Source organism: Etheostoma spectabile, chromosome 6 (genome assembly GCF_008692095.1).
Source record: "Etheostoma spectabile isolate EspeVRDwgs_2016 chromosome 6, UIUC_Espe_1.0, whole genome shotgun sequence".
NCBI lineage: Eukaryota > Metazoa > Chordata > Actinopteri > Perciformes > Percidae > Etheostoma > Etheostoma spectabile.
The window spans coordinates 8,869,019-8,881,643 of record NC_045738.1 but is presented as its reverse complement, the minus strand read 5'-3'; the positions used below and the strand labels follow the sequence as shown (position 1 = coordinate 8,881,643).

The window sequence follows — 12,625 nt, the reverse complement described above, 5'->3', positions numbered from 1 at the left end:
CGTGAAATTAAACACCTGAAAGCTGACAGACTTCACATGTTATGTTTATTGTTGTTTCAGCATTGCCACAGCGGGACGTCCTGAGCAGGAGTTTAGAATCCCACTGTAGGAAGTGTGTGCAGCAACATAAAGCTCAAACAGCAACTTTGCAGGGCACAATTAAATTCACAAGATACAGACAGAGGTGTCCTTCATTTCCTTTCCTTCTCAACTTTCCATCCACTCTCCAAATGATTTAGTTAAAACAGAAATTACAAAAGGGATTTCTGCAGGGAAAACACGTTTGCTGCTTTGCTTTCCCTGACATCAGCGTGGATGGTGGAAAGAAGACAAGGAAAGTGTGATTGACTGATACATCTTTGTAGTCGTATTGGAGTAAAACATGTAATAACAATTTTTCCGAAATCTCTGGCTCCTGAGATTCACTCAGTAAGAGAGATTGTCACATAGGTCTTCTTGAAGAATGCATGGTTAGGTTACAGAGAATTGGGAATGTCTTGTTCAAATTTAAGTCCAAAACAAAGGGCAAGACAACATTGGCATTACACAACATGGAAACAGATCCATATGGGGTACATATGAAGGTAAGAAGGGGGCTAATGAGTGGGAGATTTGTGTAAGATACTTTTGTAAGTGAAGCCTGATGCAAGAATCAGACTATTTGACAAACTCACAGTGTAACATGTTATTATCCAAGATACTGCTATTATATTCATTAGTAGTCATATTGATTAGCAGTGCATTGATATTTGGCATTATGTAAACATCTTAAAGTTTTACTACTAACTTCTTCATGCACTAAAGCTTCCAATACAATCACTGTGTACTGTATCAAACGTATATAAACATAAGAAACAAATGTATTCCATAAACAGATTGAGTATTGAGACATTTCAACAGCCATGCATAATACTCATTTTTATCTCTTCCACACTAATACACACTCACACACTTTCACTCTTCACAGAGAAGCTCAAGAAAAAAATTTAGCTTGGTTGCTAATTGGTCATTCTTCTCTAGTTTGGCTAGCAAATATATCAACATGATTATAATATCATAACATGTTAAAAAAAATCTCTATAAAGCTTTTAAAATACACACTGTGCAATATAAGACAAAAACTGCTATTTTTGGCTAAGGCCACAATGATTTTGGTATAAAATACATACTTTTCTGTTCTTAAAGATATAAATAACAAATCTAAAAGACTATTTTAAAAACCTAACAATACATTACATGACATATACATGACCTTTGTATATCTGTGACCCTACAGCAGGGTCAGGTCCAGGTACTGCCCCGCCGGCTTGGTCATGAGAGCAGGGAGGGACATGAGAGGAGCATCGCTGCCACTGGACTGACCAATCAGACCGCTGCTCAGGAGAGACACGGACTCCACAGGATTCTGGAGGGGGGGGGGGGGGGAAGGAGAGTTTGGGGTAAGGAAGGGAAGAGAGAGATAAAAGTATTATCGCAGTGGAACAGCATCAAACGCAGAGCCCTTACACCAGCACCAGATTTTACCCATCACCTTCTCAAACACCTGAAGGCTACACCTGTGATTCCCTAATATTTCACTACAACACTACCAATTGACCATTCACTAAACCCTTCCTACCTTAGTTACTGTTGCTATACCTGTTAAGCTTTCCATTCTTGCACAGCATATAATGCAGTGTACAATAATAACTGGACGATTCACCATTCAAAAGTTCATAGTAATTTTTTTCAAACAAAACAGTTGTGAATAGTGAGCCCTCTCCTTTAAGTGAATGATGGGAGCTGGCTCCCTTCTGACAGCCGAGTTCTTTTTTTTTGGTAAACTAATAAACACAGAATAATAGGATGATCCTATAACGTATTTGTTCAATATTATCCATAAACGTCTCACTTTGGTAATAAGATTAAAAGCCAAGCCTGGTGAGACTTTTGTAAGTTGCGCCAGTCGATTCTTCTCGCTGAAACACACCTTGGGAGTTGTAATCAACTTCTCCCCTAAAACACACAATTTTGTACCTTTTACTTTTATCTAGTTAGCTGGACATGCCAATGATTCCAGCACAGTGTGTGATGAAACCATCCCTTACACTTTAACTGTTGTATTTTTAGTTTTAGGACGGTGTTTTAAAATAAAAACACCACTGTCCAAACTCATGTGATAATGGAGAAATCCACAGCTTGACAGATCTGCTGTGCCTTGTTATGGTGACTAAGCCATGACTGGACAATCACTGATCAGAAGTGGGGTTTAGCAAATGGTCAATTGGCCCTCTTGGCTATTTTTGTAGGTCATAAATAACTTCTTGAGAAGACAGAAATGTAGCTAGTATTAGATGAAGCACACTGCCGTAAAAGGCAAAACTATTAAAGACAAAACTATTAAAGACAAAATCCAATGATTGATTAAAATCCAAGAATTTTCCTCTAACCACTCAACCCAATCAAAAATGTGTTCATTGTTGTCACTGCGTGTGGTTAGTGGAGAATTCCCTGTCTACATAGGAAATGTAGGTGTCGTGCTGAGCCCTGTAACCCCTGGTGAATACCCAAACCACAGGTACAACCACCATCTAAACTAAATCCCCCTCACTGAGCCCTCAGTCAATCCTTACCTGCCTCAGACACCTTAAATACACACCCATTCTTTGGGCTGCGTAAGTAATGTCCCGGTCGGGTCGTGAGCGTGCACAGGCCCATGGGCGTGCATGAGAGCATCCTCGGGGGCATACTGTGTTGTGATGAAGGGGGAGGAATGACAGAAACAGGGGGCTGAGAGACAAGCAACCAAAGACACTAACCTAAAGGCCACATAGACCTGTTAACTCCAGCATGGGGGTGAAAGAAGAGTTTATTCATGAGTTAGCAATACTGCATATATTTTTTTTTAAGTTTGTCTCTTCATTTAGTATAAAGTTTTATTTATCATATCCCTAAGATTCTTCACTCTTTCAAGTTTAAAAAAGACTTGTGTTCCTCCAATTCAAGTCTAAGCAAGCAGCAATGCATGTGTGACAGAACATGGAGAGTAGACAGGATAAACTAGTTTGATAGCTTCAGGGCAAACACAGTGGATGCCTGACAATACACACCCACAACAGAAGGAGATTTGAATACAACACTTCGATCCTACAGAGAGAGTATTTGCATGTATATGAACGGTATTAATAACTACTTATTACGCATGGTTAATTTGTAGAGACCTGTCTCTTACCTGGTATGCCTGCACTGCATTAATGAGGTCTTTGACTCCATTGCTGCTGTAGGTCAGACCTGGCATGCGAATCAACCCCCCTGGGGAGGCGAGCGAGGAAAGGGAAGAGGGGGAGGGGAAGAAACCTACGGTGGTAGGTGAGCCAGGTGGACTGGAAAAAAGACAAGAAAGAAGGCACAGACAGACTGTTATCATGAAAATATCTCTAAAAACTAAACAAACTAAATGCTTTAAAGAGGTTTCTCAGCAAACAAAGAGCATATCACAAGACTGGGAGTAACTTTGGGCGTTGTTGGGAGAAACAGAGGTCACAGACGTTTACCAAGTTCTCTGATACCACAGTGTTCAGTTATTAACTACCCTTGTCCCAGCTGTTCTCCTTGCCAAGATGCATTTTAACAAAACTGCTTTTCTTTTTCCACTTTGAGGAAGTCCATTTTTTGTCATTTCGCACACAATAAAATACCAGATAAAATGAAGAAAAGAAAAAAAATATTAGTATTGCAGTCCAAAAAAATGCTGCACACTTTGAGTGAGTATTTAAAGGGCTCTCCCGTATACAAAAGTTTAAAAATGTAATTAGACAGTTTCTTGAAATGTTTTAGAGCACTCATGTTCTTCAATGTACTATTATAATGCCTATGGAAACAGAATGCTCAGAAAATCAAAGATGTAAATAATGTTTGTTTAAAAAAAAAAATGTGCATGCTCAGCAGCACACATCCCGCAAGTAAACACTGTCTAGCAAGTAAACACTGTCTAACAAGAAATCCGTCAACTCTCAAATATTTTTTATAATAGTCCGGAAGTGGTTCATTTTATGTGCGATTACCATGTACAGTGAATCTGCAACTAAGCACGTCTGATTTGAAAATTTCTTGTGACATTTTTGTGGGGGCTGGACAAAAGCAAGCTCTCACAAAGCAATTAAAATTTTTATCATGAGTATAATAATTGCCAGGAGGACTGGTTAAAGATTTGGGGATTACTGAGAAAACTGGAATTATACGTAAAAATAAAATGAAAAGTTTTAGCCCTTTTGCTGGTCTGTAACCATCACTTTTTACCTAGGGTAGTAAGCAGCGTAGTTCATGTATAGCTGAGCTGAGGCTGGGTAGTAGGCATGTCCTGGTGGCAGGTGGCGTGGGGCCAGCAACATCTGACCCATGGGAGGGTAGAGGGCAGCAGTAGCCTCTGTAGACATGACCGGTGGAGCGGGGGCGAAGGAGTAGGCTGATGGAGATAAACCTGGAGAAGAGAAAACATAGGAAGAGACAATATACTTAAAACGGACAAACAGTGAATAGACAATGATAATGGTGAAGTCTGGTCATTGTTTGTTCCTGAGAGAGGGGCTCATGCAAACGTGCAAACAATGACCACTATTACTCAGCACCTGACATATGTCTAATTGATAAATGCCCGGAACCATCAATATATCTCGTATTTACAAAATGAGAGCAATATTGGCACAGACTCATAGTCATAATCCCAGGAGTAGTAGTGACTATATTCTGCAGAAAACAAGTTATATGAAGTAAGACCCAATTTATACATATGGTCCATACCATTTTAGGCCTACAGAATCAGTGCAGCATGAACACTTGCCCCCTCCCCAAATTATGACTGTGGCTATGTTGTTTTTACATGGAACAAACTTTCTGTCAATCGAACGTGTTTTGCTCAAGAATAATAACAAATGTAAACAAAATTGTCATTAACTCACTACCACCCACGCATGTCTAGTTTTGAATCCCTGTGCGGTGTACTTTTCACTCATGTGAACATCTGCACTTCATATCCAACAATTCACAAACATTAGACCTCTTTTGAATTGCACCTCCGTTTAAAAACTAGGAGTGCACATTTTTGGTGAAGGACTACAGACACTGAGAACATAGCACCAGCGTTCAGCTCTGCCCACCTTCCCACAGCTCCCCTGATTGGACAAGCACAGGAGACACACACACACACACACACCTGAGGTGCGCCGGTCTACTGAGGCTAAATCCCACAACCACCAAGACCAATCTGAGAAGGCTGGAGAGTTGTAAGCCTTTTTGACATCTAATAGACAAGCTGTCTTGCTTACACTTTTCCAACCCTGTCAGACCTTTATGATCAAGGAGTGGTAAAGTGGTAAAATTAAGAGTGAGTAACAAACATGCCATTGAAGAAGATGAACTACAATCAGAATGTGTGAACACAGGTGAAAAGGTAGAATTAACAGTTAACACGTGAGATTTCTCAGTGCATGCAGATGGGTAATTTAATCACACTAAATTACAAGAGGTAACACACACACACACACACCACACACACACACACACACACACACACACACACACAGTATATATATTTTTTATCCTCCTGGTCGGACCAGATGTCCTCTAACTTCCACAGTAGTAGATTGGAGAAAACCCAGAAACCCTGCCCCCCGCGGCAGGAGACCACCTACCCTGCAGTCCCGAAGCACCCCCAGCTCCCAGCAGCACTTACGTCTTGACTTACATGGCGGCGGGCTGAGCCCTGTCCCACTCCTGTTCCGGGTGTGTGTGTGTGTATGTGTGTGTGAGAGCGAGCCTCCCATCAGCACCAGGCCCATCTCCTCTGCGCTGCAGGAGAACACCTCCACGTAGCGGCTGTTGGCCCCCCGCTGGCTGGAGATGACATGCTTGTGGAGCCGCTGTGACGCCTGAATAGCCCGCTCTGCTGAGGTCATCTGGATGAAGCAGTCACCTGATGGACGACCCTAGAAACAGAGAGAGTCAGACATTACTCTGCAGCCTTGTGTCAGAGACTCCATGGGTGTGTCAGTGCGGTTAATGCATGTACCTGCTGGTTAAGGACCATGTGCACACCATGTGGTCTGATATCGTGTGTAAACTCGCCCAGGAAGGTGAGGATGTCCTCTATGCTCGCTGTGTACGGCAGCCCCCTCAGCCTCAGGCAGTCCCTCACACCACCAGGAGAGGGCAGGAGTGACACTGTGGGCAGCATTGACACCAAGGGGGCAGGGGCCACGGGGATCAGAGGGGCTGAAGAGTACCGGTTTAACACCTAAAACACACACACATGCATGCACACACACACACACACACACACAAACACACTTAAAAATGACATCATCTACCTGCAGCAAAGACAGTCAGGGAGGAAGAACTGATTAAAACTGAGTCTAGTTTAGGGAAACCTTTCTTCCCCACAAAATTTGTAAAAAAAAAAAAAAAAATAAAGAAAAAGAAAAAAATACACTTAAACACCAAAATACAACAGTTAAAATTAAGAAATCTAGAAAGTGTATACACCCTGAAACTCATGCAGTATAGGCCAACTTTTAGCAGACAAAGGCAAGTCCATGTTCTGTTGAAATGTGTGTTACAATGTCAGACAAAAGCTGGCTTGTTTGCATTTCTAAAAAAAGAAGCAAGACAACTCTTTAGTCTGTCATATATTAAAAGCATGATGAGAGGCCTCTGCATCTATATGGCTGTGGGCTGTGTGCTTATCAGTCCGCGAAGATAAGAAAATTAGTTCACATGTCTTCATCTCACAAGAGAGGGAGAAAGACTGAGGAGGACCAACAAAAGAGAAAGAGAGACAAGTAATCTGTAGTATTTGTGTGTACCTACATGCTTAAGGGAAACACAAACACACAGAGTCCACCTTGCTATGCAGGTCCACACCCATAAGGTCTACTCCAATTATTCCTACAATCCCACAAACTCTCTCACACACTTTGTTCTATCTTGTTATCCTCTTTTATTTTTGAGAGCAAGAGAGGATTTTTAGAAATAGACACACCTTAATTTAAAATGGACACATGAAGAAGACTTTCTACAAGCTAAATATATACACACACACACACACACACACACGCACGCACACACACACACGCACAAAGAAGCACACCCACATCTAGGCGGACTCCCTGACTTACCTGTTGGACCTCTGCTGCTGTACTTTTGAACAACTCAATATATCTTCTCCCCAGGATTTCCTTGTGTTTCCTCAGAGCACACTGGGCGTGTTCCTCACAGGCAAATAAAACAAAGGCATCGCCAGTGGGACGCCCGTCTGGATAGCGAACAAATAGGATGCCATCCTTTCCTCCGCTGACCGGACACATGTCTTTAAGGCCCTCGTCCGGGGAGAAGAAGTTAAGCACCTGCTCATGTGTGGCTATGAAAGGAAGACCTCGCATCCTCACTATGATCTGGTCCTCACGAGACAGGAACATTGCTACCTCATTGGATGTACCTGGCACACACACACACACACACACACACACACACACACACACACACACACACACACCACACACCACACCACACCACCACACACACCACACACACACACACACACACACACACACACACACACACACACACACACACACACACACACAACCACACACACACACACACACACACACACACACACACACACACACACGGACGCATTTATTTAACCAGACTTCGACAAGTTTTCCTTCCTTTAAGCAGCACTCTGTGATGGTATGGAGTGATTAGAGGGTGTTTTTTCCCCCTCTTATTTCATCATTAATGAGAATAAACTTTACTCTTAACCCCTCATGATCTTGAGTGATTTTCTGGCCGTCATTTTTATGATAAACATCAGCATCGTGTACTTAAAAAAGTAATTTCTGTTATCTAGGAGGGCTTCATTGTATGAGTAACTAACTTGAACTATGCCTACTTGACAAACTTGTTGCCATCCTAAAAGGCACTTTTACTTATAATAAACAAATGTTATCACTGATGTTTTGCCATAACTGCTAACTTTGTCTGCAGGTTATGATTTTCCCGTAGAGATGACGAATGGGCTGAAAAAGTCAACTCCAAAGAAATTATTTAGGATGCTGGAATATGTTCAGATCCCAAAAATCAATATTAGAAAATCCATGAATACAAACACAAAACCAAACCGCAAGGCATTTGGTTTTTAAATAATGAATTGTGAGTTGATTCTCATAACAGGAAATTCATGCTCAAACTACAGCAGCACTACCGAAAAGCTTCAGGACTCAATTTGGTCAAACTATATTTTGTACAAAACACCAAACCTACTTTTAGGAAATGCCTCGGTTGGTGCTTGTAAGGTAAAATACGTTATAGTACACTTGGTGAAATCTTCTCACCTCCTGCTATCTTCAAGAAGTCCTCTCCTGTTGCTTTGTAAACCTGCCATTAGAAATGAACAAGACCAAAATGAAGAATTATGGTTGCTAGATATATAGCGACATAAGTGATTAATTTAAGTCAATGTGGTGTGGCTGATTCACTTAATCGTTACAGACTGGTAGGGTTAAGACTGGTCACCTCTATGTATCTGTTGCCCATGTGGTGTTTGTGTCTCTGCAGTGCCAGGTCTCTGTGATCTTCACTGACAAAACGAACAAGAGCTTCTCCGTTCCTCCTCCCCTGAGCATTAAGACACAATGCAGCTCCTCCTCTATACAACACAACATGCAGATCGTTATAGAGGATGTTAAACCTGATGTCAACAGCAGGTTTCAGTATACAGCATGTTAACTGATCGATACAAATCCTCCATAAATGAAAGTGCCGTTACTATAGCTACAACATACTTTGCAATGTTGAGTCCTCTGAAGAATCGAGCAATGTCCTGGTCAGAAGATTGCCATGGCAACCCTCTGGCTCTGATCACTGTGTTGTCACAAACTTTCTCCATCTTACTGCTACACACACACACACACACACACACAGCAGGAGTAGACGTGTAGTTGATTTGAGATGCAGAGGGGAAAAAAATGATTTTTTTTTTACTATGAACAAACTTTACTTACCAAGTGCCAGACTCAAACTTCTCACTAACTCTCTCCTGTGTAGAAAATGTGTGACCTGTAATGGGAAAGCATTAGAGATTGGTTTCCAAAATTACATTTGAAAATTAGACCACCTAACTGAAACTAATTATAGTACTTTGTAATCAACACGGCAATATTCTAATAGTCTTGGAATAAAATGCTGACTGTATTTTGCATTCATGAACTGAACATTTCCTTTTAAAGAAATTAACATAAAGAGCAGTTTACTTAAGGGCTGCAACTCACAATTATTTTCATTGCAGATCAATCTGCCAATTATTATCTCTATTTATTGACTGATTGTGTGACATAGTGAAAATGCCAGAAACGAAAGCCATATAATTAAATGTCTTGTTTTGTGCAACCAACAGTCCAGACGTCCTCACATTGGAAAAGCTGGGACCACTGAATAGGAATTTATGATTGAGAAATTACTAAAACAATTAATCAATTGTCAAAATGGTTCCTTATTCATTTTCTGTCTCAGCCCTTATCTCCTTAAATATCATCTTATCGTAGCAGTGCTTTTGAATTAGCATACTTTTCTGATCCTACCTGTAAACACACAGCAGGCCTATATGTCAAAATAACTAACATATCCCTAATGTTTCACTTTTGTGTAAAATAATATATGGTACTCACTAAATGGCTCAGAAAGCAGGGCAAGGGCCACACTGCCCATAATCTGGGTCTGCTGTACTGCTATTTCTGCAGGCAATATGGCTGATGGATCCAGGGTGGCTGAGGGGTCCCACATGGCGGGCACATCAACAGGTATACTAAGGGCTGATCAGGACGCGGTCAAGAAAAGCAAACAATGAACAGCCAAAAAAATGAACACAGTCTAAGAGTTCAGAGACAGCCAAAGGTGTTTGTAGGTATGTATATGTGACAGGTGTAAATAAAAATTGGGGTGGAGGAGGGGGCAGCAGGCGAGGCAAGAGACACCGAAGAGAGATGTTAGTTATCCTGTTCCAGTGGGTGTGTGGGGTTTGCCCTGTTGGCTAAACACACATTAACTCACTCACTGAGCGCTGCCATTGTTTCCTTATTTGCATTTCAAAACCTCAAGTCTTGTAGCCAACACCCCGTGGCTTATGAAGTTCTAATTTGTGTGTTTCTGAGCAATATAAGTGCTCAAGAGATCAAGCTGAACTTAGATATCCAAAAATACAGTTAAACATTGAATACATAACTTATAACAGTGTAGTTCACATTCATTCACTTGCACACCAAATGTAAACAGGTGACACATTAAAGGATACACTCTGCCATGATGTGTACATTCAAAGCCTTGAGGTCAGATGCGGGGAAGTGCTTCTTGAACTCTTTCCGAAGGTCAAAGAATGAGTAGAAACAGTCTGGGACCAGGATGTTCTGAAGAGGGAAGAGATTAAATGAACAGCTGCTATTTTATTACCATCATATTACTGTTTGCTCATGCCAGTAGAATGATCTCTGTGTACCACTTCACGCAGGTTTAAGTCATGTGGGAGAATTTTGTCAGCCTCATTTTGTAGGTGGTGTTTTGTGTGTTTTTAGACAGATTGCATGACTGTCTCTTTGGCGAAGATCAACTTCAGCACAGTGCTGACACAACAAATCCCTTTGCGACTGTGTAAGTGCTGAAGGTTACCTACAGCACTGAGTGAACATCCGCCCTAGGTGGAAGGCGTTCACCCACCAAGCTTGCTCACCTTGCTTGCAGCCTCAGGGTGAATCACTTGACGGATGTGGAGCTGCCCGTCTGTACACAAACACACAGACGTGCCTGCGCCCGTGCTGTTCACCTCGTTTGTCAGTTGTAGATGAAACTGCAAAAACAGGCGTCAAACATTTAGAAAAAAATTAAAACGTTCATAATCTATCTTCAGGCAGCAGTAATAATTACTATTTAATAAAAAAAAAAAGCCTATTTCTAGTGACTTCAGTGAGGTTATTACCAGGTTTAAAGCTGTCTCTAGACTTGTGGCTGTAAAGACATTATCTGCTCCGGATCTATTGTCCTCTTCCACGCTTTCCTCCACCACGTCCTCCTCATCTTTTTGCTCTGTCAAGTCTGAGAGGTCCGGCTTAATGAGAAGCTCATTTACCTTGCCCAACTGGTTCAGAGTAGTAGAAAACACATGTCAGTCTTGAAACAGAAGTCTACATAGAAACTCACAAGCTGTAGGCTGTTACAATAGCATTTAATGGCTGTAATATATACCTTTATTACATTGATATTATCATATTGAAGAACAAAACCAGAAGTATGTCTAAATATCTTACTATGTAGACATCATTAGTAGAAAATATGTGTCCTCTCATTATACTGAATAACTTCTGAGACTATATTCACCTGTCAGATGTTTACTCACTTGAATCACCACATTATGAATGGGTGTCGTTTGCATTTTAAGCTATTTCTGTTAGAGTTGTTTAGCTGCCCACTCCTTTAGTTACCACATTTCCTGCTTTAGAATAACAATAGCCATCTGTAATAAGTACGTAGTCCAGTTTTTATTTTTATTTACCTTTTTGTTCTTTACATCCACCAGCTGCCAAACCAACTGCACTAGTTCCTTCTCGTCAGATCCCAGCAACTCTCCGCTCGCGCCAGATGTGGCGGTGAAAATCACCACCAGGTAGTCTACCTGCGCCGTCATCTGAACACAAACACAGCTAAAAAAAAAAAAAAAAAATCTAATCTAATACAGCACAAGAGTAAAGGACAGCAATTGAAGATACACCGGAGAGGAGATCACACGCAGAAGCCGAGATATAAACACCTGTACTTTGACACCTGGGCGTAAAGGTTAGTTCTTAAATCCAAGTTTCGTCGCGTGTTAAATTTTACGTGAAACCTCCCGCAGTCACCATCGCGGAGTAATAATGGCTGCACATTCCCCGTTTTTGTAGTGCATGTACCTGTGTGACCACGTGACTCTACCTGTCCCTCCCTCCTTCAGGTACGTGGCAGACCACAAAGGAAAGAAATTTTAACATTTCTAAATTTATTGTAAAATATTGTGTATTTCTTTCTATAACAATGTACGAGACTCGACGGGCATCAAAAATGTAAAATGGTTTACTTGAATAATCATCTTTCCAAATAGGAAGTTTAACCGCGGGCTCCATATTGAAGATCATTCAATAATTTCTGCTATAACGATTTCCTATTTTTACGCAAATGTACCTAATTTAGCCTGATATATAGCCTATATGAATATAGTGTTGTGTTAACAACAACATTCACAAAGGCCAAACCCTCCATGGAGTGTGTGGGAATAAATATAGGCTACATTCACAATGTTTCATTTTAGTTGATTATTAATTCGTGTCAACAAGTGTGTCAACAAGTTTTTGCAATATACTATAGCCTATGATATTAATATTGTCTTTTAGCCTATGGTTGTCCTTCAGTTTAACAACAACAATTATAATATAGCATCAATAACAATAATAATATTAGTAATAATTTATGAATCATGTAATTTAATTTCCACCAAACTGGTTGCTTTTATTTTCTCTTTAGAATAATATAAATACGTTGATCTCCTGCCTACATTTGTTTATGTTAA

General features: G+C 40.8%; 1 protein-coding gene across 5 annotated transcripts; it reads right to left on the bottom strand.

The window, feature by feature from the left end:
* Positions 1–26: 26 nt before the first annotated feature.
* esrp1 (epithelial splicing regulatory protein 1) lies at positions 27–11,948 on the bottom strand. 5 transcript variants are annotated; one of them, XM_032519460.1, is made up of 16 exons: positions 11,579–11,947; positions 11,006–11,164; positions 10,760–10,876; positions 10,328–10,439; positions 9,705–9,848; positions 9,042–9,096; positions 8,823–8,933; positions 8,554–8,686; positions 8,373–8,415; positions 7,152–7,471; positions 6,047–6,271; positions 5,711–5,963; positions 4,279–4,459; positions 3,212–3,362; positions 2,613–2,728; positions 27–1,405 (listed from the first exon to the last, which is right to left on the bottom strand). In XM_032519460.1, the coding sequence occupies exons 1-15, from the start codon at positions 11,708–11,710 to the stop codon at positions 2,627–2,629; spliced, it is 2,238 nt and encodes a 745-aa protein (XP_032375351.1). In that variant the 5' UTR covers positions 11,711–11,947; the 3' UTR covers positions 27–1,405; positions 2,613–2,626. The 5 variants fall into 5 exon arrangements, with proteins under 5 accessions (XP_032375351.1, XP_032375349.1, XP_032375348.1 ...); XM_032519458.1 differs by lacking the exon at positions 2,613–2,728 and having other exon boundaries at positions 8,823–8,930; positions 11,579–11,948; XM_032519457.1 differs by lacking the exon at positions 2,613–2,728.
* Between the last annotated feature and the right edge of the window lie 677 nt (positions 11,949–12,625).